Source organism: Plectropomus leopardus, chromosome 11 (genome assembly GCF_026936395.1).
Source record: "Plectropomus leopardus strain MGB_pleo_1.0 chromosome 11, ASM2693639v1, whole genome shotgun sequence".
Classification (NCBI taxonomy): domain Eukaryota; kingdom Metazoa; phylum Chordata; class Actinopteri; order Perciformes; family Serranidae; genus Plectropomus; species Plectropomus leopardus.
In genome coordinates this window covers 28,427,835-28,453,860 of record NC_142186.1, presented here as the reverse complement: position 1 = coordinate 28,453,860, position 26,026 = coordinate 28,427,835, and the positions used below count along the sequence as shown (strand labels likewise).

General features: G+C 39.5%; 1 protein-coding gene across 4 annotated transcripts in view; it reads left to right on the top strand.

Moving 5' to 3' along the window:
• The window catches only part of adam22 (ADAM metallopeptidase domain 22), an 87,204-nt gene that overhangs the window by 11,422 nt on the left and 49,756 nt on the right, over positions 1 to 26,026 (top strand). For all 4 annotated transcript variants that reach the window (XM_088084523.1, XM_088084525.1, XM_088084524.1 and 1 more), the window contains exons 4-5: positions 14,015 to 14,081; positions 22,360 to 22,442. In XM_088084523.1, coding sequence (XP_087940649.1) covers positions 14,015 to 14,081; positions 22,360 to 22,442 — 150 coding nt within the window. The remainder of the gene's footprint in view (positions 1 to 14,014; positions 14,082 to 22,359; positions 22,443 to 26,026) is intronic.

Genomic DNA, 26,026 nt, shown 5'->3' with positions numbered 1-26,026 from the left:
TTCATATTGGTATATGATACAGTATCGATATGTAGGTAGGTAGACAGGTAGATAGTTTGAGTGATTTTTCAAGCAAAAATGCTGTGATTTTTTTGGTTTGAGGTCTCTTGTTTCTTTTTTTATGGTAGAAAACTGAATGTCTTTGGGTTTTTGGTCAGACAAAATGAACTTACTGAATATGCCAAATTGGGTTATAGACCATATACCTGATCAGTTAATTGAACAGATGATTTAGTAACGAAAAGGCAACTCTTCTGTACATTTTGGTAAATCCTTGCAAACTTCAATATGAAATGATCAAATTGGTTTATTTGTTATTGATTATTATTTATCCAGTTGTATACTCTGTACATGTGTAATTTTTTTACGATAACCAGCTGGAAGTAGCTTGAAATAATGAGAGAGTGATATGTCATTGTGATTTTGTATTCATAAGTGCGTAGGTTATGTATGTATGAGTGCAAACAGAAGAACAGGTGGACATGTGTGACTGAGACTCATAAAATCTTCAGTGTTAAAAATAATCCGTTGCAGCAGCGTAAAGACAGGAGGGCTTCTTCTGCTTCTCATGTGCATTGTTGACAGACACTCAGTGTATTATTATTTCTACTACTGTGTTGTGTCAGCTTTCCCTGCATGCTCGCAAATACTTTATGCAAATACTGAGGGTCAATTTCAGGCAATGCTATATGCATTATTCATCTTTCCGAAGGGAGGTGTGTGTGTGTGTGTGTAGCAGTGGATGAGAACATTAATGGAGAGGGGGCTGTAGGTGATAGAGCACTGATGTAACTATGGGGTCCCTCTTACTGCCTGTTAGGCAAGACGCTAACCAAACATCCCATGGCTCAGTGGTTTGATAGATGTGGGCATGTGCTGGTGCGTCTGTGCATGGGCAGGAATGTGTGAAGAAGGCTGTTTCTCCCATCGCAGTCGTCAATATGATGTGAAAAGCTGCTGCCGCAGAGTCTTTGTGTGCATTGTCTCGTTGGGCCTCAGGTGCACAAAAGACACGTAAAGTGTTGTCTTAATTAGAGCTAACAAGACTGGATCGAATGAAATGGGGATTAGGCCAAAAAGGGGGAGGATCAATACTTAAGAGGAGGAAAAAAAATCACTTATCTTAATTTCTCTCTTGTTGGTGATTTTAAATCAGTTTAATATGTTTTGAATCTTGCTTCTTCTTGCCTTTTTTCATTTTCATACAAGCTTGATAACTGTGGGTGTATCAGTGGCACAGTAGTCGTGATCACACGTGCATTCTGTCAATAAGAATGAGTAGACTTTTGCTTTTTTTTTTAGCTCACAAAAGAAATCACATTAGGTGTGAAACTTGTTTTGCAAACAAGGTTTTGTTGATGTTTGTTGCTATTCACCGAATGTTATGTGCATCCTTGATGCCTGACGAATGTGTTGAAAGCATTTCCTTCCTCATGCACCATTTACAAAACTGTTTTGTTGTCCTATTAGCCAGAAAAGTGCCATTGAAAGCAGTTGATTTTTACTGAGACAAAGCTGCGTTCTCGTCAGGATTGTGCCAAGAAATGCTTCTCCAGTCATGGCTGCTACCAACCCTAACCAAGTGGTTTTTTTTTGCCTAAATCTAACATGTTCACTGCAGTGTGTTTGCAGCTGTGAGCTGGAAAGTAACTAAACAGAATTTGTTGTACATCTACAATGACAAACCAAGTGTCTTACGTCGCATGTACATGCTCTAAATTCCAATCAGCTAACAGTGTCTTTATATAAAGTGAGTGGGAACTTTTATTTCTGAAAGCCTGGATGACCAAGACATCCACTCCTACTAGATTTTTAGGCGCATAGTGGGAGGAGCCGCTGGATCTAAAAGTATTTTTCACCAACAATAATCTCTTGTCCACTTGGAGGACAAACAGGGTCTTTAAAGTACCATTCAGCTGATGTCATGTCCATGTTGACTTCACGACTTTGTCTGACTTTGACTGGACTTTGGCCATTTGGTCTCTAAAATGTGTGTGGGCTTCAGCTGCCTTGGACCGTGAAAGGTGCTGATGCTGTGGCGTTATCAGTGCGTGTCACTGTGCTTTGTGCGCGTGCATGTGTGTATTTATGCATGTGTCGCTTGTACGTACATGCACATGTAGCCTTATATCTCTCCATGTATGATTTAACTCTCTCTCATGCCTCATTCCAGGATAATTTATCATTCAGCGGTGTCTCGCTCCCTGCATCCTGACACTGCTACAACCCAACTCCACTCTTCTCCTCCTTTGCCACCTCCATCTCTGTCTCTCCTCCTCCTTCCCCAGGTCTGTAATTTATTGCAGATAGGCGTGATCTGATTTACTGCGGACTTAATGAGAAAAACACAGAGGTGTGTGTGTGTATGTGTGTGTGTGTGTGTGTGTGTGTGTGTGTGTGTGTGTGTGTGTGTGTGTGTGCGTGTGTGTGTGTGAGAGAGAGAGAAAGGGGGAGACAAAGAAATAGTTAAGGATAAAGAGAAAGAAGAGGACAGAGACAGAGAGATGTGTGGACGTCCTTCAAGCACCCTTGAGTCTTTGTGGGTGGGTTGAGTAAGTACAGGCGATTGTGAGAGATAGAGTAAAGTGTGTGTGTGTGTACTGGTGTGTGTGGATGCTTTAGGGAGGTAGGCACTTGAAAGGAGTAGCCTAAAAAGAAAATAGTCCCCGCTTCCTCTTCTCTCCTCTCTCCATCCCTATCTCCGACTTTCTTCTTCTTCTCTCCCCTCCAGCAGGGCTTCTCTCCCTCTGATCTGCGTGTCGTCTGATCTCACACACACACACACATGCATACACTTTAGCACATAACTTTAGCAATCACATCGGGAATTATATTTGTGTCTGTGAGAAAATGCAGTGCTGACAAACAGTATATCACAGATTGTGTTTGCTAAGTGGTTTGGCACTACATCCATATTTATGGTATGTACTGGTAATGTAAGGGAGTGAGTCCATGTTTGTGTGTGTCTGAGTTTGTTTTGTAGAGTTTGTGGTGTGTGTCAGGAATGTGGACACATGCATATTATGGAGGTGAGCAGAGTTAATTTAGAAGAACAAATAGCAGTATGGATGTTTACAGCACAGCGTGTAAATGTTTGTGTGTTTGATGGTGATGAAGATTCACATTTCAGAGACCCTGTCAGAGTTATTTAGGCAGTTTAGAGAACAGATAAACAGTGTTAAGTTAAATTAAAGGGCAGGTTTACATATTTTAAATCTGTCTTTAAACAAAACGCTTTTGGTTGCTGCATAATTCCTCTTGTTCGTATTGGCCAATAAGAGATCAGCCAAAGTTCATATGAGGCTTCAGCAGTCAGAGATGGACAAATCATGCAGACATTTTCCAAAGTGGCAGTCCTATTGAGCAAGAAATCTCTTCTTAATTGTATTATCACTCCATTGCAGCTCAGAAACAAACAAAAAGAGGGAGTTTTGCAGTCATTTCATTTGCATGCATTTTTGTGCAGAGTAAAGACATTGGACATTAGATTTGCTGTGGTAGTTGCTGTCACACATTGTTTGAGCACACACCAATTACACACTGATTACATTACTTGCCCCCTGTCCACATTTTGCTTTTTTTTTTGTAAGAAATAAAATCCATTTAGTCTATTTCTGCATAGCAGTGCCCACATTCATAAAAAACAAACAAACTGTGAAATAGTAAGCATATTATCAATACTTGGTCTGGCCCATACAGCAGCAGCAGAAGTAGCAGGAGTCAGATTTTACTTGTCCCGTGATAAGAGTAAGGAGAGTTGCCTGAGACACTTGCAGATTTGGTGTCAAAGCAAAAGCAAGTTTGTCATTGTACTGTTTTATTGAGTTATTTATATAAAAATATGAATGAACCAACCTCGTAAATATTGCTTTTGATCAAAGCAGAGGAAGGATCTAAAGATCTAATGTTAAGTGTGGACAGGTCTAATTACAGGTGTGAATACATCCAATTCTTTCAGCAGTGTGTACGCTTAATGTGTCCTGGGCCACATAGGATGACCATCGACTCAGCTGACGTCCCTGCTGGGTGAGCAAACTTTCTGTTGCTGCCTTTACACAGGTTAAATGCAGCACTGCAGGACTGTCTCCACAGCTGCTTTTCTCCCCAGCGAACGGTCAGTTTAACATAGCAGCAGCTGTTAAACAGCCCCAAAAGACTTGCACCGAAATGGCTCATCTTCAACATCAGCATTCTTAGAGCCACTCTGTCCTTTAAGGACAGGGTTTGTATTTGTAGACTTTGCAGAAAGTCAAGCATTGAATTACCGCCTTCCCTTTTATGCTCCATCATTCTTTCTCTCCACCTCCTTATATTCCTTTATTTCCTCCCCCTGCGTCTCATCCCCGCTCTCTTCTGTCGAGTCGTCTCGACTCAGTGTGGAGGATTAGTGGAGACAAAGAGATTCAGGAGCCGACTCTCGCTGAAGACGGGGACAGAAGGAAAGACTGTTGTTCTCTCAGCAGGAAAAGATACTAATGCCTCTCTAAAGGCCATTGTCTTTTATAGATTACTCCTTTTCCTCTGTCATGCTGAATAAAAATCAATCGAAATTATGGTTTACTGTCAAGAGATTAACTATTTAAACACCGCAAAAAGTCTGATGGAGAGGAAATGTACCCGCAGACACGTAATGATGTTAGGGCATAAAATAGAATAATCTCATCAGCTGAACATGAAAAAAAATAAACAAGTCATGATTACTTTCCCAAGTGCTCAAGGCTCCAAAAGTCTATCGCTGTTTGCATGGCGAGAAACAATCCACATGTTGTCACCGATACAGATCTGCATGTTCTTCTTCGTGCCCATAACATCCCCGACCACTGCATAATTCAGGAGTCAAGTCTATTTGGCTTGTATGTTGCGTGCTATAGACCCGACTACATAATGGACCCAAGATTGCAGAGCAGGACTATAAAATCTCTGCTTGATTCCTTCCTTTTTGTTCTATTAGCATCAATATTTCTTGATTGTGAGCGTCAGTATTCCCTGTGCAATAAGAGGAGGGATCCCAGCGAGTGTGCCGGTGGAATTGCATGTCTGATAAGTGATTGGAGAGTGAATGAATTATAGCCTGGAGACCTTTAATGAGGCCTCAGTGGGAGGGTGGGTGAAGCTGGAGAAGAGAAGGGGGTGGTGGGCAGGTGAAAGCAGCTGCAGCTTTCCCCAAAGAGAAACCTCCACCCCCCTCTCTTCTCTCCATCATTCCTTTTCACATCTTTATTTCTCTTATCCACCTTTCCATCCTTGCTGAATCCCCCTCCCCCCTTCATGTTTTCTGTGGTGCACTTACCCGTCTCTTTCCTCAGCACTCCCCCATCCTCATTACGGACGCCTGACACAGCACATGTTCAGTTCTTTGTGTGCCGCTGCCCTTTTATTACAGGGTTAAATGGCAAAAAAAATCCATATACGGAGCAGAAGTCCATTTGATGGCTGCAGTGACTGTGTGTATGCACATATGGATGCATCTGATTAATTTAACTTTATTTTTTATGCTTGCTTATTAGGAGTGTAGTTTAATCATGAGAGGATAGTACATTAATGCTTTGGACAATGATACATTTGCCGAGATCTCAAAGTCTGCCACAATTAAATTTTTATTCAATTCAGGGGCCTACGATCAATATGAGACAATATCATACTCCCATTTGACACAGTCCAGTGTTTTTTTAATGCACTTGTGTGTCCTTTGTATCATTCTCTGTCCCCTCTCTAAATTAAAAAAAAAAAAAAAAATTCGGACGTTTGTGCAGGCCTGTGAATACAGAGCAGGCGGGACACTTCATGAGATCTTTTTTTCCTAAGCCACAGTTTGTGGAGTTTGAGTTGCCAAGTGGATGATTGATCAGTCAATCCAATCACAACTAATCTGATCAGATTGATGGATGAGAGGAGCAGCTGCTGCAGAGGCGAGTGAATGCAAACTTTTACACCTGGCCTAATCAGTGGTTAAGGTTCACTTTAACTGCATCTAGCATTCTGCTGCTCCATCAAGTTTCTCGCAAGTTTTACTCTGCGCTCCAAGAGTGTGTTGCAAAGATTAACAGATCGGTAAATATATTGAAATAGTGCTCCAAATGAACAGTCAAACTCCAAAAATAGATATGTGGTAATCAGTACGTGGTAGCAGATGTCTTAATCGTGGTGGGCTGTCATCGCAAATACAAGATTTGATTACCCTGCTTATGCTTACTGAAGAAGCTCTCCTTTCTTTTTGCTTTTGCCCATAAAAAATAAAACAACATAAATACTTTTAAATGTACAGTATTGTTGCAAACAAAATGCAGTAAAGTTCACCGTTAGTTGACTCCACTAACACACGTAAAACAGCACATTCAGGGCTTCTGTGAGAACCCTTTTTTTAATTCTAACCCAAGTTATAATCTTTTCAAAACCACAAAGGGAAACTTCTCTCAACATCCACAAAACATGGCAAGGCAGATATATTTATATAGCACATTTCATTCCCAAAGGCAACCCAAAATGCTTTACAGATTAGTCAAGTCAAAGTTCATTATAGCCCAATCACAAAGTATGCCTCAAAGGGTTGTACCAATAATGATTTTAAATTTAAATTTTTATCTATAAAGCCTAATATCACCAATCACAGTTTGCCTCAGAGGGCTTCCTATGACATCCCTCTGTCCTTGGACCCTCACAGCGGATAAGTAAAAACTCCCCCAAAAGAAAGCCTTTATCGGGAGAGAAAATGGTAGATATTATGGATTAACAGCAAGTCGTTTAACAAAATTAGAAAATTTAGCTCAATAATAACTGTCATAATTCACAGACAAAACAATTATTTTAGCTCATCACCCTATAGCGGCTTAAGCACTTTTACATTGCATAAATTAGCCTTGTTGCTAGCTGACTTTTCCTCCTCTATGTATTATTTAGCCCTGTATTTTGGTTTTTGTTTTTACTCACCATTGGTTTTAGTCACTGCATCTCCTGACAGAACAAACCGGTGGAATTTCGCCTGAATGCAGTTTTTTTTTTAGCTTAGCATTGTGAAACAAAGCAGCTAATACATGTTGCTATGTTGCTGCAAGAAGTGTTGAGATTTCCAGCCAGGCCACACTGCTGATCTATTTTCGATCATGGTCTTTTTCTTGGCATTTTTTCTGCTTAGCACTGTTTGACAGTGAAACAGAATTTCAAAATAAAGGCGTGTCCTTAAGACTGGATAAAGATACGGATTGCTGATTTCAGTGTTCATCGATGATATTGAAGTTGTTGGTCGTTGAATCGATACATTGATCATGATCGATGAATTGTTACACCTCTACTGCTTATGTTTGTGTGTTGTATTAAGAAGAGTCTTTAAAAGCAGCTAAATTGGCCTGCGTGAAAGCAATGAAAAGCCTGCTTCCCAAATACTTGTGCCAATCCTCTCTCTCTCTCACACACAACCACACACACACACACACACACACACACACACACACAGAAACATTAGTCCTGCCAATTGGTCCTTTTTGTGCCGTTCTTCATCCCAGTGTCACGCTGGTGCCTGGCGACACAGATCGTGAGAGGAATTTTAGACCACACGGAAACTTGGTTTGTGTTTGTGTGCATGATTCACCTCAGGAGATTGAATTGGGTTGCCACAGCAGATGTCTTCGCCCAGAGCAACTCAAAACAAAAATGCTTTGAAGGAAGGTTGAAGTTTGATGTGACTGACAGCCAGACGGACTCGGTGCACTCGCTGCTTCAGTCAGTTTTTACCTCCTGAAGACCCACTTAATGAAGTTGTATAAGTCTTTTCAGTGCTAGATTTTTCCCAGCTGGAGCAGCGTCATTGCTCTTAGATTTGTGTGTGTGTGTGCGTGTGTATGTGTGTGTATGTGGGCTGACTGACATTAAAGTGTAGAGACAGCAAGAGAGAGATGTGATTACTATGTAAATTGCTGTTCTAGGTTGGCTATGAAATGTTGTAAGCTGAAAATGGAGCGTCTACGGATCCAACTCTGAAATCTCCTCCAGGCCTGATTGACAGCTGGAACGTCAGCTCTCAAACAGATGTTGCTGCGGCGACAGAGCCAAGAAAACTCTCCTCCGGTACAGTGGAGGATGAGCAGACTATTTAAAAAAAGGCAATGAGTCGAGAGAATGAGAGTAACAGATAGTGAATGAGACATAAAATGAACAGGAGATGTGGGTGCCGTTTTCGCCGTCTTTGTTGCAGCCACACATCTGGTCTGCACTGACACCTTTTGGTGCCAGATGCCACACAAATATGTCTGACGTGAGACAGAGCACTTGCGGCATCATAAATTTGTTACTGTAAAGGTCTAGTGTGTTGGATTTCAGGGGATATACTGCCAGAAGGTTAGTATAATATAATAAGTATATTTTTTGCAGGGTATAATTACCTTAAAATAAGAATCATCGTGTTTTCGTTAACTTAGAATTAGCCATTTATATCAACATAAGGAGCGGGTCCTCTTCCATTGTGATTGCCATGTTGCACAGCCATGTTTCTGCTGTAGACCAGACAAACCAAACACTTGCTCGAGAGCAATTTACACTTACATCGGCTGCCGTAAGCAGTGCCGGAAAAACAGATTTTCTTTTTAAGGAAAACTGCTTTATTTGTGTTTTTTCACTGGTGTAAATCCCTGGGTTTGTTTGTTTTGGATGGATATGGATAATTCGACACCCAGTAAAAACGTCCTGAATGTCTTGATCTTAAGTTATAAGATAAAAAAAAAAGGAAGCACGTATTAGCAGGTGCTAGGCTAGCGGCCTGTCTTTGATGAGCCGAGAAATGTCAGAAAAACACAGATTTTTTAGACGAAACTGCTTTATTCAGTGTTTATACTGATATCAATCACTATATTAGTTTGTTTTGGAGTAGAAGAGACCTCTGAAGATAATTCAGCTCCTGGTAAAAACCCCCTGAATGTCTGGATCTCAAGTTATCAAAAGCCCTTTGTTAAAGACAGGAATTGTGCCATTATGTGGCCTCATCATTCTGTACAAATAGTGCTGTAGCAGAATGAGGGGACAAAGTGGTCTTGCCTTTAAGCTGACATGGGAAGTTTTAACAGCACTGAAACGATTAATGTGACCATGAGCAGGACAGATGTGACATTTTGATGACGTTATGTGTGCGACCCCCTGCAGGAGATTTAAAAAGCAGCTAATAGCAGTTAGTGGCTAACTCAAGAACAGTGACCAGAAATGTATACATATTGAGAAAACAATGAGATTTGGGAGCTCAGAGGGCGAGATCAGCCACCAGGGACGGTAAATGATCGTAATTGCCATGTTATTCCATTGTTATTGGTTATAAAGCAATGCCGGCTGATATGATACACCAGGGCTGACGCTGTTGTGTTAAACGTCACACACATAGTGCCTTTTTTGCTTTTATGATGCCGGCATGCTGTCTAAAATCACACACTGTAGCGGCATGATGCAGCAGTTGTTTGTGTTTTTTTTAGGCAGCTTATAGAAGAGACTTGCTAGCAGCCCCTTTTTTCAGTGTTTTCATTGGTTTGAATTACCTGCTCTGCTACTTTTAGAAAGAAAGAGACCTAGTGAAATCTTGGGCTCCTGTTAAAAACCTCCTGAACAATGAACACTGAAGGAATTCTAACCGTGAGAAGTTTCAGCTGGTTGCAATCTGCATCCTCACTGCTAGATGCCACTAAATCCCCTAAATTTGACACACTGCTCCTTTAAGCTCTTGAATGGTGTAATGATGTGTTAATTTATTACTGTTTTGAACATAATTGCCTCTATTTCTCTTTTCCCTCTTCACTGTTTCTAATGAAGTGCTTAGCTTCTTTTCACAAACCGCCGCCCTCTGATCATCACTTATGTTGAAAGTTTGCAGTATTTATGTCCACAGAGAGACACAGCGCTGTGTTTGTTTTTCCTGTCATTCTGTCATGCAGCTACAAAGAGCTCGCTCACAGTTATACATTTATACATACGTGTGTACGTATGTTAACAGGAAGACGGGGGGGAGGTGTGTGTGTTGGTGTGTGTGTGTGTGTTTGGGGGGTCTCTTTACATTTGCGTGTGTCAGTGTGGGGGATGGGGTCGAGGCTGAGTTAGCGTCTTTGTGTGTCAAATAAATTATTTAAATCCCGCAACAATTAAAGCTAAAATCTGTTATCAGCGTCCTCCATTAGAGGCCCGTGTGTCTGCCTTGCTGCCTCAGTATGCTCCTCGTTCGCTCCCCCTGCCTCGGCTCAGCGTGGGGCTGGATAAAGATCACAAGCTCTGAATCTTAAACACACATCCCAGCAGAACAAAGGCCAACAGCCTCGCGCCTGTGACCCAGGGACCCTGGTGCATACACCGAACGTCTTCATCACAGTGGCGTGTGAATGTTTTGACAGCGGTCCTTTTTGATGAAAAATGTTGATCAATTGTTACTCAGGAGACACCGCACGTTTAATTTGCAGGATGTTGTTGAAAGTCTGACGTGATGTGTGATCTGAGGTGGAAGGGTGTGAAGTGTGTACAATGGGGATTGCCTGTTTTACACATACAGGGGTTTCTCAGGAGTAGTGCATGATGGGATATATGCTAAGGCCCTGATCTCTGCATTCACACCTTGTGCAACTCTTTACTCTCCTCTGTCTCATTACTCCTCCCTTGACAGCCATTCTCTCCCTCTTTCCATTTTACCTCCCTCTCTCTCCTCTTTCCCTGCATATTTTTTTATTGCTGTCGAGAGCTGCCCATTAGTCATCTCAGAAAGCAGCCTCCTGTGTGTGCGTGTGTGTACGTGCACGTTGATGTCAGGGCTTTCATTTGATAATATTTTGTATATCATCTTTAGAAAACTTTTACATCCTAAAAGAAAGCTTAGATAATTTTTGAAAGACACACGATGTGTCTGCCCTCAAAAGCAAAACGTTTTCCAGCCATCTGCGTCATTATGAGTCATTACAGTGAATTATTTTTCTTTGCTTTCAGCAGTCTGTCCTTTTGTCAAAGATATTACAGCCTTTGAAATGATGGATATACAAAAATAATCTATTAATAACTTAAGCAGATCCATGATGAAATAGACCTCCAATTTGGCCATCTGTAAGCAGTATTATCAAACTTTTTACAAAAATCAACAAATCATTGTTTTGGGAAATATACCCTTACATGCTTTCTTGCAGAGATTTTATAATAAGATTTACTCCCATACTTTTACACCTAATATAAAGTCCCTGCAGACAGATGGTTGGCTAAGTTTGGCTTAGCACAAAGATTGGACACAGATGAAAATGCTGGCCTGGCTCTATCTAAAGGCAACAAAATCATTGTTTTATTATCCAAAAAGACTTCAAAACCCCAAAATATTTAGTTTACAGTCACAAGCAAGCAGCACATTCTCATTATTAAGAGCCTGGATTGCGCATCATGCTTCTCCCTTGTTAAGGAGCTGAAATTACGGCGTTCACCCGGAGGTTGTGTTCCCATTGATGCCGATCGGAGCCAAGGCGATAAAAACCCGTGTGTACTGCAGTGTCACTTGACCCAGGTGTGAGTGCCGATTGTACGGATTCTCATTGCATTAAAGAGCCAGATGGCAGCGTGTGCAAGCAGGTTTTTTTGTGCAAATGCCTGAAAGTACACATTAATATGAATCTGACATATTTTACCCTTTTCAACAACTTATCTTTGTAAAAGAGGATTGTCCTCCATCACATACCTGAAAAGCAAATACCTACTGCAGTCTGAAGCGGATCTGGCCCTCTGGCCAAGCTGCAACTTCTGGGGCTGAAAAATAAAGCCAATGCAGGAATACCAAAAACTGCAGTTCCTCTAATGGCCACTTGAGGCTGGCTCCAAAACAGAGTAAATCCCCACAGACCCCCTTGTTAAAATGCCCAGCTTTACAGCAGAAAAAAAAATGTTTACAGCATCATACAAAAAATGGTTTTAGTCTCTATAGCTAATTTCAACATCCATGACAACTATACTAGGATGGATTTTGATATAACTTACCTTTCTATATTTTAGGCTTAAAGTTACACATATTTAAGGGTGAGCTGCTTTGAGTGGCGGCCTGTCTGCGAGGCGTCGCTACAGTCTGTGAGTCAGATCCACCCCTCGCTTCTCCACAGCTCCAACCTCATGCCCAAATATGGTCACTTCTGGCTCCAAAAAAACCCCAAGAAAGCGAAGGCTGAAAGGCCAAACTTAAAGCCGCAAGGCGGGGGTTCACAAACCAGTGGTTAGCATCTCGGCAGCTACATCCATTATTTTTACAGTCTATGCCTGACATACTCCATGCACCCAGTTTAATATGCAACTCACTTTTATACAATATTTGTAGTCGGGGGTCTTGAGAACTCGTTTTAATTGATAAATCCTTGCAGCTCTAAAATGTATCGATTGAATATACACTCCTATGTACTGCGACTAATCAGCGACTAATCAAATTTCTGTTTTTAATGCATCTTTATTTTTTCTCTTCTCCTCTGTGATCTCTACCAACACAACTAAAGTTTAAGATGTTATATAAAAGTATTTTTACTGTAAATAGGAATGTAATTAAAAAATAATGAGAACTATGATGTTAAAACACTGAATGCAACTATTTTCTTTTATTTTTAATTATTTATCATGGGCTTCGTGCTTTTTCTTTTTTTATTGCAGTAAATTATATTTTATCAGTATAATTATTTTTTATCTTTTTCTCTAGTTTTGTTTATTTCTATACATCTTAGTGAATGCAGTGACATCACACTGTCACCCACATTTTTTCTCCGTCACTGCACCCTTAAACAGCTTATGTAACACACACACACACACACACACACACAAAAACACGCCTGGTAGCTCAGTAGATAGTGTTGGGAAAGGCTGGATGGTTTGTTGCAAGGTGGAAATTCATCCCACCTATTTCTCTCTTGCTGTCAATGTCTGGATGTTGACAGGAAGTTGGAGTTGATTGATGGTGCTCCGGTTCAGTGCGGCTGTTCAGATGCAGCGTACTGTCTCGGTTGCACCTTTTTGTGTCGATTCTTGACTGATAAATGCAGTGATGATTTAGTTGTTTTTGGAAAGTGTGTCAAGGCCGCTGATTCAGCAGGTTTAAGGTGGTGAAAATGAGTTTGTTTTTTATGCTGGCTTTACTGTTTGATTTTTGTATTGCTCTCCTTTGCTGGAAGGTTGTCTATATTTGTTTTGATTATTTGCATTTTGCTTGTCTGTTTGTTTGTGTGTATACAAGCCTCAGATTACTGTTGGCTCTGGCATCGCTCACTGAATGTAAATATAAAGAAATAAAAGTCCACTCCTGTGTGTGTGTTTGTGTGTGTGTGTGTGTGTGTGTCCATGTCCAGGTCACCTATTTGTTAGATAAGAGGCTTAGACTTTTGCCTGTATTAAATTTTAAAATAGGCTGAAGAAAGGACAAATCCCCATTCATATGCCGCATTCCTGTGTGTGTGTGTGTGTGTGTGTGTGTGTGTGTGTGTGTGTGTGTGTGTGTGTGTGTGTGTGTGTGTGTGTGTGTGTGTGTGTGTGTGTGTGTGTGTGTGTGTGCGCGTGTGCGTGTGCGCACTATAGCTCATACATCTCTGTCTCAGATTGGGCCTGCAGTGTGTGTCTCCATTGGGATTCTTGGGTCCAGCTCTGCTGAGAAAGCACACACAGACTGATTTCCTCTTATTTATGCCACTCTTTCTGCACTCTCAATTTATTTCCTGCCTCCTTCCCATTCTGCTGTTGTCGCTTCCTTTACTCCCTAACTAACCTTCACTTGTCCTTCATTCCTCGGATACACACACACACACGAGCACACACCAGACTTTTGCTAGAAGGCTGGATTTGTATAATTGTGTTTGTGTGAGTTTGTGTGCTGGAAATAGCCTCATCCCTGTACGCTGGTCATAATTAGCCAGGCTGATGCTCTGAAGCTCTGTGCTGCCAAGACTGAATACAATCATCCCATAAAACTGAAGCACGCACGCACATCTGAGTGACACTTGAATGAAAATCACAATTTTTCTAACTTTAATTCTCTTTTTTCTCTCCCCTCTGTTCCCAGTGATCTGCTGTCTTCCGGGTACGTGGAGAGGCATTTGTCAGAGAAAGGGAAGAGCGTCGTCACCAATGTAAGAATCTGCAAATCATCTCTCCTCATGTTCACTCACACTCTCATTATTAGACTATTTGCAGTTCCCAGAGTGACAATGTTTTTATGGTGCTGTGGTCCTGACATTAAGATCCATGTACACCTGGTGTCACGGTGCAGTCTCTATTTGGTTATGTGGATAAAAACATTTTAATACAGGGTGTAAGTACAGATCACATTCAAAATGTAATGGGATCAGCCAAAGAACATCTGGAGGTGTGGTTGAACTGTGATCAGCCGGGTTCAAAAACAGGCTGTACAATTTAAACACATTTTTCATAAGCTGCTGCAATCAATTCATCATTTGTATATAAACAGTGGGCCAAATGTCTGACTATGTTTGTTTTGAAAAGTGTCACACAAACCCACAAGGAATTATCACTCACCCCTACGGAGCACTTAAGCATTTTTGGGGTCATTTTTAGTTTAAAAGTCCACAAACTTTACTGGTTTCACTCTTACTGCTCTCAGGCGCAGCATTTTTGAACACATCAGTTAGCAAAAAAGTTTGACCAACAGAGTGTACATGACATGTAAAGCACAAAACAGCAGGCGGACAAAGTTCGCAACTAGCTGGTGAACACACATAGAGCAGTATTTTTATTTTTTTTTTTTAGGTTGATAGAAACACCACTCCAGGTGAATGCTTATGTTGCTCCTTTTTTGCCACATAATACCGGTAGGAAACTGTTTGCCAACACATTACGCACAAAAACGGTAGTTTTAACTTTTTGCAAAACTAAAATATTTTATTTTTTGTTTATGGTTTATTCGAAAGACACAGATACACAAAACTGGCAAACTAAAGAACAGCTTTCCAATGCAAGTATCAAAGACCTTACCACGGATGCTAGTCTGCAACCCTGTCCCTAAAAGAGCCGTTTCGATCAGAACAGATCAAAACAGTGAGGTAAAATCAAGGTAAACTCTATAGAGCAAAATACAAAAAAAAAAAAAACCATGACATTTAAAAGCTAGACGTGAGTGTACAGGTTTGTTGCTTAAAGGCGAGACACCTCAGACAAAAACAGTGTTTGTAAGCATTTATCAGTGTTAAGATTTTTGACTATTTTGCTTCTATGTTTTCTTTTGCAGTAGTGGAAAGGAATTAGATAATGCCTCATAATAAACAGAAAATTTTAGACAACTTGAATTACAAAGCGTCACAGTGATTAAGATTTATCAAACAAAATCAGGTGCACGCTCGACTCTATAAATCTGACAAAGTTAGAACATTTCTGGCTTTGTGCATACACACAGTTGTAGTTGTGAATCGACAGAGTTTTCTGTATGCGGTCCCTGGTTTCTCCTCTTAACCAGGATTTGGTTGCTCTCTTAAAAGTGGTAGCAGCACAAGTATTCAGGAGATGAATTCCAGGATGTTGCTCATTTCACAGAAGAAGCTCTCTGAGCAAAAGATGTGTTGTGAAATGGAGCCTCATGATATCCACTTGACGCTGCTCTGGTGGTGCTGCCAAAGCTCTGTAATCTCTTGATTTGCAGAAGGCTGAGGAACAAGTCTAGCCGAGCCCATATAGCAGCATCACTTCCACCTACTGGGAGTGCGCCATGTTTGTGTTGTCCGCCAGCTCTTCGTGCCTGATTTGCCTGTTGAAATTCAGTCACAATGTGGGCAGAACTGATAAAACAAAAACCCTAAACAATACCAGGTAAAGTGTAAATCATGTATCAAGATAGTGGACCTCATGCAGCAACATTCTCTTAAATTTTCCTAAAATTTTCTCTTAATTTTCTGGTTAGAGAAAATATAAGATAAGTCAACTCCAGATTCACCAAATGTTCTAATTCACCTTAATCTGCTCTGACCCACATGTGCTCATAATGCAGTAAAGAAGTGGTGTAAAATGTATATTTCTTTCCTCTGAAGTGTAGTGGAGAGGGAGAAAGAAAGTAGCATGTGATTAAAATACTACCTTTATACTAAGTAACGTAAAGGTAACCTCTGATTTGTACCTAAGTACAGTACTTGAGTAAATGTACTTAGATAAATTTCACTGGTCAGCACAGGAATGCACAGTAACTGATCACTGCACCAAGTTTAGCAGTATTTCTTTGGCCCTAAAATTTAATAATCCACTCATTACAAATAAAACATCAACTAAATGATATTCATGCATTTTTTAAATGTTCCTCAAACATAAAACTTATTATTTCTTATGCTGGACAACCTTTTGTGGACAGTGAAAGTGAGATGTTTTTCTCTTATTTTGGTCAGAATGCTCTCGACCACTCGTAAAATTTTCTCTTATCTGAGAGAAAAGTAAAAATAAGAAAATCCCCCAAATCAATGGGCACTAACAAAATAAGAACTAATCCTGAATATGAGCAAAAATAAGAGAAAATTCGTTCATTTTTTGTTTCTTGCATGAAGCCCAGTGTCTCCATACACAGATCAAGTGTTGGTAGCAGGTGCACGAGGAGGCAGGTTTCAGTTTACTAAGGTTAGAGACAGACAAGTCCGCACAATACCGCAGTTGCGTATGTTTACCCAACGCTGACTCCTGAGGATTTGTTCTCAGCTGTGTGTTGTACAGCTGCAATTTCCTGTCGACCCCACAGGTTCCTCTGCCTCTCTGAGCCTTTTATTGTTTAATCAATGTTACTTTGCACACACACAGAAATCACAGCCCAAGCAGTCTTTGTTCAGACTTCAGAGTGGAGCTGTAGCTGTGACCGAAAGCTTCAACCAACACGAAATTAAGATTGCTGTGATAATCCTCTGAAATCTGGACTTCAGTTACAGGACACCCACCGAGGCGTCATGTTACATCACATAAGTGGGGGGGATTATAATGGTCAGGATTTATTCAGCTAAGCAGCAGATTAGTGAGATATTAGATACTTTACAGAGAACGATCCAAATTATTACACCATGTATTGTGTGATATAGTCACTGTTAATTATGGCCTCATTGTAAAGCGATCTGTCTGTGAGTTAATTCACCCTGTAGATGAATATCCGTTGTGCAGATGATTTTGCCGTGCTTTGGAAGGAACAAGAGGCCCTTTGCTTTATTAATGGCTCCTGTTAATGAAGGTTAATGTGAAACAAGCTGCTGTTTGTTCCTCCACTAAATGTGGAGGTCAAAAGCCTTGAAACACAGCAGCTGTTCTGATAGGTCCACCTCACAACCCTCTCTGTTCGTGGTTTACATGTAGGTGATAATTTATCAGGTGTGTTGGTAAATGTGATTCTTGGTTTCTGTCTACAGTTTATTAGAACAAATGCAGATTAGGAATGCCTGGTATTCCCCTTTTTGGCCAATTCATTAAATAAACACTTTTTTGCATTAGTTGATTAGGGGAGACCAGTGGTAATGAGAACATTATTTGCTTCTGATCTCATTACTCAAAAACCTCTTGATTTATTAGGATAGGATTTGTGTGGAGATTATTTTTTTTCTGTCAGTGTTTCCCACACATTCATTTATTTGTGGCAGCCTACCACGATTAAAACATCGACAAAAAGATTTTCCATCTTTGGAGCTGGACCGTTCATTAGGAGCACTACTGGATTATATATATATATATAAGTTTACTGGTCACGGTCCATCAGTGGTCAGTGTACAGAGTATTGGCCGCATGTAAAATAAATGTAATTCGATCTAAAAATGTATAAAATACAACCCTGATTCCAAAAAAGGTGGGACGCTGTGTAAAACGTAAATTAAAGAACACAGTTAAATACAGTACAGAGACAACATATTTGATGTTCAAACTTTATTGTTTTTTTTGGTAAATATACCCTCATTCTGGATTTTGTTGGCAGCAAAATATTGTAATAAAGTTTGGACAGGGGCATGTTAACTTTTGTGTTACATCATCTTTTCTTTTAACAACCATCAGTAAGCGTTTGGGAACTGAGGACACTAATTTACAATGTTTTGAAAGTGGAATTCTTTCCCATGCATGCTTGATATATGCCTTCAGTCCTCAAAAAAATCTAGTTCTAATTTTTGACAGCTGAAAAATGATTACCGTTTCATTGTCATAGCCCAGTGCAGTATGTAGTACATGAGTGGTAAATTAGGAGACTTATTTCTAAAAGCGGTGCATTAAGCATGAATCCTGTAGATACACAAAAAAACTCTACATACACACACAACTGTTTCATAAATGGTATATATATATATATATATATATATATATATATATATTTGTAACGTCCTTATTCCTCTTCATTATCAAATTGCCAAACTTTCACTGACATCCAGAGGGCAGAGTGTCCTACTTGTTTACCAACCGTCTGACCTCGACCTCTTCATTGTGTATTGTGCTGTCCGGAATAGATGATTAATTACTTCTATAAGGAGATCACAGATCAGACCATTTTAGCAACACATGCACACACTCTGAGGATGTACCCACGGCACTGGGTTTTGGGTGTTTCTTGCTTTGATGAGAAGTGGAGCAGAAGGTTCAGGGCGACAGGGGGAGGAGAGACGCTGGGATAGTAGAGCACAGCACTACTTATAAATAGCCCTCTCTGTCTCTTCATCTCACACTCGCTCAACCTCTCTTTACCCGACCTCTCTCTCTCTCTCTTCATCTGTAGCTCCATTTAGGTTTATCTACCTAACTTGTATGACTGCTTTTGTTGCTGCCCATTCATATGTTTCATTTCTGTGTTTTTATATCCAATCTTTGCTCCCTCTGTAGTACACTGCAGTTAATTGTGCTTTTGTTTTATTGTCAGTTCTGGCCATCGTGGATGTGCGATAGAGAGAAATTATAGCTAAGAGTGACATAAATAGGACTGAGAGAGAAATGCAGCACTCAGGAAGAAGAAGAAGAAAAACAACAACAAAAATCTCAGCCTGACTGATGCAATTTTAATACAATGATGATAACACTCATGAGGACCCATTTTTATTAACATTAACACACTAAATATAATCTTAAAGGGAACCTCCTGGATTTTTCATCGGTTGTCTTGCAACCACTTGGTAATGACATACTTCAAATAAGATGTAGGGTAATATATTAATTAGTGAGCTTTAAGGCCAAAATACATGGAGCATGGACACCGCCCAACTCAACGCCACTTTTATCTTTATTTTTGTTTTCCTCGATGCTTGGCTCTGAGGCCCTCCAACAGATAAAAACTACACAGAACTGTGTAAAAAAATAGTACAATCTGTTTAAAATAAATACCTCAATCCTACCAGAGGCAATACAATGCAGCAGAGCAACCATGTGGGTGTTTTTTATTTCACATTAAAATAAATAAATGAAATCAATGGATCCTGTTGTTTAAATTATCTAGTTAATTAATTCACTGCCAACTGATACAACCTACGATTAAGAAACCCAGCATAACTAACTGCATTATCCAGGGTTCCCGAAACCATGGAAAACCTGAGAGAGTAATGGAATTTCAGCATTACATTTTCCAGGCCTGGAAAATTCATGAAATGTTGTTGTGTGTAGTGAAATTGTTACAGTAATCTGTAGATAACCTTCTACGTAGTGTAACATAACGGCAAATTTATTTTCTGTAGCTTTCAACATAACGTAGCTCTAATATGCATCCATGTGAGACATCTTTTTATTCATCATCCTGTAGGCTTGTTCATTTTCTTCTCCGCATTCTCTCTCTCTTCGTGTTTGCCAGCTTTGAATCTGAAATATTTAAAAAACGCTCTGCAAGTGGGACAAGAACTTTTTTTTAATAGTATGTATAGAACTTTCTTATGTTATTAATATAATTCCTTGAAAAATCCTGAAAACGCTTTGAAATTTTGTCCAGGAAAACATGAAGGAACCCCAATTATCACTTGGCACCTCTCAATAAACTCACAGTGAAGCTGGCAGCAGCCGCACGTTGCTAAGATAGAATCTGTGTAGCAGGTGAAAATCCTCGCTCTGCCCTGCCCATGTGGCACGGCATGAATTTTGGGTGTTTAGCACATTTTGTGACCTTTGGGGAGAGTAGGCTAGCTGTTTCCTTCTGTTTTCAGTTTTTATGTGCTAAGCTAATCTAACCAGCTGCTGACTTCAGCTCCATATTAACACACAAACATGTTTTTACAGCTTTCACCTCATCTACTAATTGCTTGTGCTGTGGATGAAATATTTACTTGCACATTTGTTTAGCTTTGATCGTCCAAGGAAACGCTGAATTGCACTATTTATAACATCTGAACTATTTATTTTATTTGCACTATTCATCCTATTTGCACAATAATGATTCACTGCATAATCACTCACTCAGAAGTACTCACCTCCAATTTATTACCCTTTAAAGTTTTAGGGTCTGGGATAAACAGCATATCAATCCCATCTATGTCCAGTACACATGGCAGAATCTACACTACTGACTACTGACTTTGACTTGATTTTAGAGTTGCATCCATTTTTTTATCTAACCCTCGGCAACAAAGCATATTTGCCAAAATCTCTAAAAATTCCTGAAAGGAAAATCTTGCATGTCATAATATTGGACACTGTGAAGTTCTGGCTCTGGTGAAGGCCCTTGATAATTTCAACACAAAAATACCCCTATTAAAAAGACAAGTTTATAAAAAAATGTTTTGACAAGTTTAGAGTGGAGGAACTTGGCTGGCCTGCAGAGAATCACGACCTCAAACCCATCCCACAATTTCGGGATGAGTTGTATCCAGGCCTTCATGCACAGCATCACTCATGGTCTTTCTGCTCAACAGGAGCAAATTCCTTTTTCAAAATCATGTGGGAAGTCCTCATCATAACGCCAATAGTTCAAGTTTCCACATACTTCCTCTCTTTGTAGTTTACCTTGTAGTTTAACCACAACAAACATGCATCCTCACATAAGCCCATAAAGGGGCATGGATTAGGATGAAGTCCTCAGAGAAAGCTGAAGGTAGAAGTGGACGTAGCGCTGCGTTGCTGCGTACAGCATCAGACTGTGGAGCAGAAATTGATCCTCTGATAAAAGCTGTGTTTCCTAAGGGAGGCCGGCTTCCTGCCTAATGGCTGTTAGGCAGCGAGAAATGGACCAGGAAGAGACGGCCTGCAGAGCACTTAGACACTTAGACATCATACACGTCTATAGAAAATAAATGTGTGTTTATGCTCACAGAGAGGGGAAGGAACGCACACACATATAGACAGACGGAGAGAGAGAGAGAGGACGGAAAGTATGAGTGGAGTGACAGAGATGGAAAAAGTTTTAGAAGTGACTGATGCTTCCAATTTTTAGGTAAAAGTTTGGGACAGAGAAGTGACAGGGAGGTAGGATGTGAATGGGTTAAGCTCAAAGTGCAAAGTAACATACCCCCCCCACCCACCCACCCACCCACACACAGATAATACATGCACACAAGATCACATGCACTTGTTAGCAAATGAATTCTGTGTGATTGATCGCTCCGAACTCATTTCCTGATGGAATGTGATAATGAAAGCAGCGAGAAGCGTGTTTCGTGCTATGTTTGAGTGTATGAGATATTTTCAGCGGCAACCATGGATATGATCTTAATCATTTGAAACCTGAGCAAATTGGCCGGATTTCTTACAAGAACATATTAAGGCAATGAGCACCTTAAGAAGAAATAACTCAAAAAATTTGGAAGAAATTAAGGCTGTACTGGATGCACAAAGGCTAGGACCTTGCTGCAGCGGCCGCGGGTTCTGTTCCAGCCTTGGCCTTTTGCTGCATGTCCTCCCCTCTCTCTCCCTCTGTCACGCTAAAAAAATGTCAGTCACATATTATGTCACAGCACACGGACCAGCAAAACAGAAACAATAAAATAAAGCAGCAACATTATAAACGAGTAAAAGTTACAAGAAAATTTCCTGAGAAAGAAAAAAAGAAAAATATAAAACAAAAAGGAAAAGGAAATGACCTGAAAAAGTGTTCAAATAATACATTTATATTTAAAATACACACACAAAAACACATATTTATTTATTTATGTAACATCATTTTAAATATATAATCATAATACATGTAAATGTAGTTCTCTTTACATTTGTCCCTTTTTTTCTTTTTATGATTTTTAAATAATTTTCTCACTCCCTCTCTCTTTCTTGGTCATTTTTCTTTTCCCCTTTTTACTAATTTCTTACAATTTAAGGGACAATTTACACCAGGTTACTTACTGCCTTTTCGCATGTTTTCAAAAGAAATCAAATCAAATTAGCTCAGCTTTCCCAGGTTTAAATGCTCTTGAAAGGCGTCACAACACACAACATAACTGATGCTGATCCAGGGTTCAAAGGGTTAATCTGTAAGTGTTTGTGTTTTGCTCACAGGGTGGAGAGCACTGCTACTATCAGGGGAAGGTCAGAGACATCCCTCACTCCTTTGTGGCCGTCTCAACCTGTCATGGTTTGCAGTAAGTACAAATATTATGTGACTTTATATGTGTGTGTTTGTCAGCCATCAAAGCAGCTTCTGTGTGTCCGCGTCCTCGGCCACGCTCCTGTTTATCCATTAGGTCAATGTAATTAGTTTTAGCCAGGCCTCCTCTGTCTCTCTGCATTTGTTGTCACGTAGGTTATCATTCACACAGACAGGTGCTGCTCAGACATCTCCTTCTCTTCTCCTCCCAGCGTTGGTATTTTTAGAGTTTGTGCTCCAAGGCAGCGCTCTGTCAGAGAGAGACGGGTCAGCAACAAGGCCTGCTGGGAGGAAAGCATGCACACTGTATATGAGTTAGTATATGCGCTATAGTGTGTGTTTATACTGAAGAGAAGAGGGGTGAAAATCTAGTCTGTGGACATGAATGTATCTAGAACTGCCAGGGCTTGCTGTATACGAGAAACCGCCAACAAGCAAGTAAAATGTATCAGCTATTAGCATGTATTGATTTTCAAGGTATAAGTACTTATGATCTATATAGTACTTATAATCTATCGTTCCACAACAGAGGGTTTTATGATGAAATGCCGTAGGTGTAGTCCCTTTATGCTGCTCACAAAATGACATGACAACAAATAATTAAATAAACAATATTAAATTTGCACTGAAAATGATTGCATTCAGTAAATTTGTAGATTTTACCCACTATTGGCCAATTAAAAAAAACAAACAAAAAAAGAATCTGGCTTTTTCTTAAACATTTTTAAAAAACATGGGGTGCTCTACAACACACATTAAGGAAAACTCATAGACTGGGGGATTTTAATCCTTTAATGAAACACGGCTACATACAATCAAAAAACAGCCATGGGCAAAATTTACCCACTGGTGGTTCTGGTGACATATGAAGAGAAGAGAGGCGAAAATGTATTCTGCAACACTGAATGTCATTGTGTGTGGACAATACGACCATTGCATGAAAAGGCACCTATGAATAATCAGGTATAACGCATGCGCATGTATTACAGTTTTTCACAGTTGCTTCTACACGTTTCCTGAAAGGAAAACAGTATTTTACCAAAACTGTGAACATATGACGAAAATAAAAAAAAAACACACTGCTTTGGCCAAACCTCAGAAATTAACACACTATACAGTATATTTTGCATTTAGGTTTTTTTTACATGAGTTATTCAGGTGTCTTTAACCCCATTGAAACCTTTCACAGCTATTTAAAACTTTGAAAATTGAGCAAATTGATTTTTTTTCTTTTAAAACATGGGCAAAAAAGACATGACCAACTTCAATAAATGCTCCACAAACTGCAAGAAATTTTACCTAAAATTTTGTTTTTTTTAAAAGAGGGGCGAGGATTATTAGAAAATAATCCAAAAAATAGGTAAAATATCCAGAAAAAATAAATGTATGATTAAAATGATTGTATATTTAAAATTATGTTACAGGAAAAATATTTTATAAACTTTCTCTAGAGCTGTTTTCTTTTTGGCTTTTTACTTTTTTATTTTCAGGTAATTTTCTTGTAACTTTTAAACTTTTTTTTGTGCAAATTTTTGGGCCATGTCTTGTTATGTTTTTGAGAGAAATCAAAACAATCTGCCTGGGTTTCAAAGGCTTAAAAGTAATGACAAACAAACAAAAATTTCTTATGAATTTAAAGCACAATTGTGTGTAAACTAATTAGGAAAACAGTGCTAGAAAAAGCTCCTTGTCAGCCTGCTGCTTATTCATTAACAGGAATCCTTGTACTCCTGGTATGTTTGTAATGCTTGTTAGCTGAAATGACTGGATGTTTTTATATTGAATAACAGTGATTTCTCCAGGAAACAGAGATTGTATTATATTATTTTCTGGTTGCATATTTAAGGTTTGAGGTGGAAAGAGCAGCCTAAGCTTCATGACTTATTTTGCTGTAACAGTATATCACAATTCACATCTGCACATTGTTGACAGTCTACACTATTTCCTCTTTTTATGTTATTATATATTATATATTATTCTTTCTCAACCCATTACGCCTCATCAAAGCTTGAGCCAGTAAAATTTATCTTTCCCCAGCATAACGAAATAAACCAAATAATCAGAGCAGAGCGGTAAATTCATCTAATGTCGGAAAGTGGGTGAAATCAGATAGATATGTGCTGAATTAGCTAAACTAAGCTCGAGCCTTTAATAATGTTTGCATATTTTATGCAATTGTGGTGACATGTTGGGAAATGTGTCAGCACAGTTAATTTATAATACGCTGAACACAAAATAATGAAAAGTAGGGCATGAATTAATCAAACCCAAAGAAGTGAATTTGTTGTACATGCAGTACAGTCGCAGAAGAGAATATAATGTGACAGATCAGATTAAGATTAAGTGTTTCCTGCGGAGTTCTGTTATTTACCATATGGCTAAATTTTCATGTGTGACTTGTAATTAGGCCAAATGTTAGTGTGATATGTTATGTCACTGCTGTTGTGTATAGATGTTTTAATTTTTTGTCGCTTAGAACTTGTAGTATATTATTAATAGAATTGGGATTTATTTGATATTTATTTATTTATTTCCTTAAAGTGGAAAGAAATTCACAAGCTGACATGATAAAGGAGGCAGAGACACACCCATAGCATTCCCTGCACACACTAATTTGTGTGTTTGTGAGAGAGACAGTGCGAGGGAGGGAGTGCACAGTGGTGTCAAGGGGTTAGACATTAGAGGGAGAGTATTTCCCTTATGCTGAGTCAGGTATTCACCATAATACATCCTGCTCTCTTCCTCTCTCCCTGTCTCCTATACACACAGAGAAACTTTACACTGCAATACAATCAGGTATTAACTGTATACAGCTGATAGTGCTTCCAGCTGCATCCATCACATGAGATTTAGATGGTTAAGCATTGACTCAGGTTCCTGTTTTGGGCATCTTCAGTGATATACATTTGGGACTTAAATGCAAAACCTCTCAGTGATTAAGGAATGACCAGCCTGAACACTCTGCCTCGTCATTGTTCAGAAACGTTAAAATGCTGAGGCAGTTAAATTCTGACTAATTAAACAACTGGCTTCCTCTGCAACACTTTAGATGTCGCCACTAGTGTATAATTACGTGTTGTAGCTTTAAGAAAAACCCAGACAGGCAAGGTGGAAAGAAGTTGACGGCAGTGTTTGCTAAAACTGAAGTTTATCTCCTATGTAACTCTTAAAACTTTTTTATCTTGCCTTTCAGGGCTTCTGTGATCAGAAAGTCCAGGTGAAAAAAAATACAAATAGGAGCAATTATATGTAGAAATAGTAATAAGAAGGAGATAAAATCTCATGTGTATGAGATAAACTTTGCTTTTGGCCAGCATTGCCCAACTTTTTTTTCAGCTCGTCTCTTAGTGCTTCCAAAGCCCTTCAGAAAAATTACATAGTGCATAATATATAGGAGATAATACCTCGTACAAAGGAGATAACATCTCGTACAACTCAGAATTTGACCAACATTGTCCACATTTTTTTTTCCTTTTTTCGCATTGTCTTTAAGGGCTTCCAAAGCCCTGGGGAAAAAGAATTACATAGGAGATAATACATAGAAAATAACACTTTGTACATAGAATATAACATTTTGTA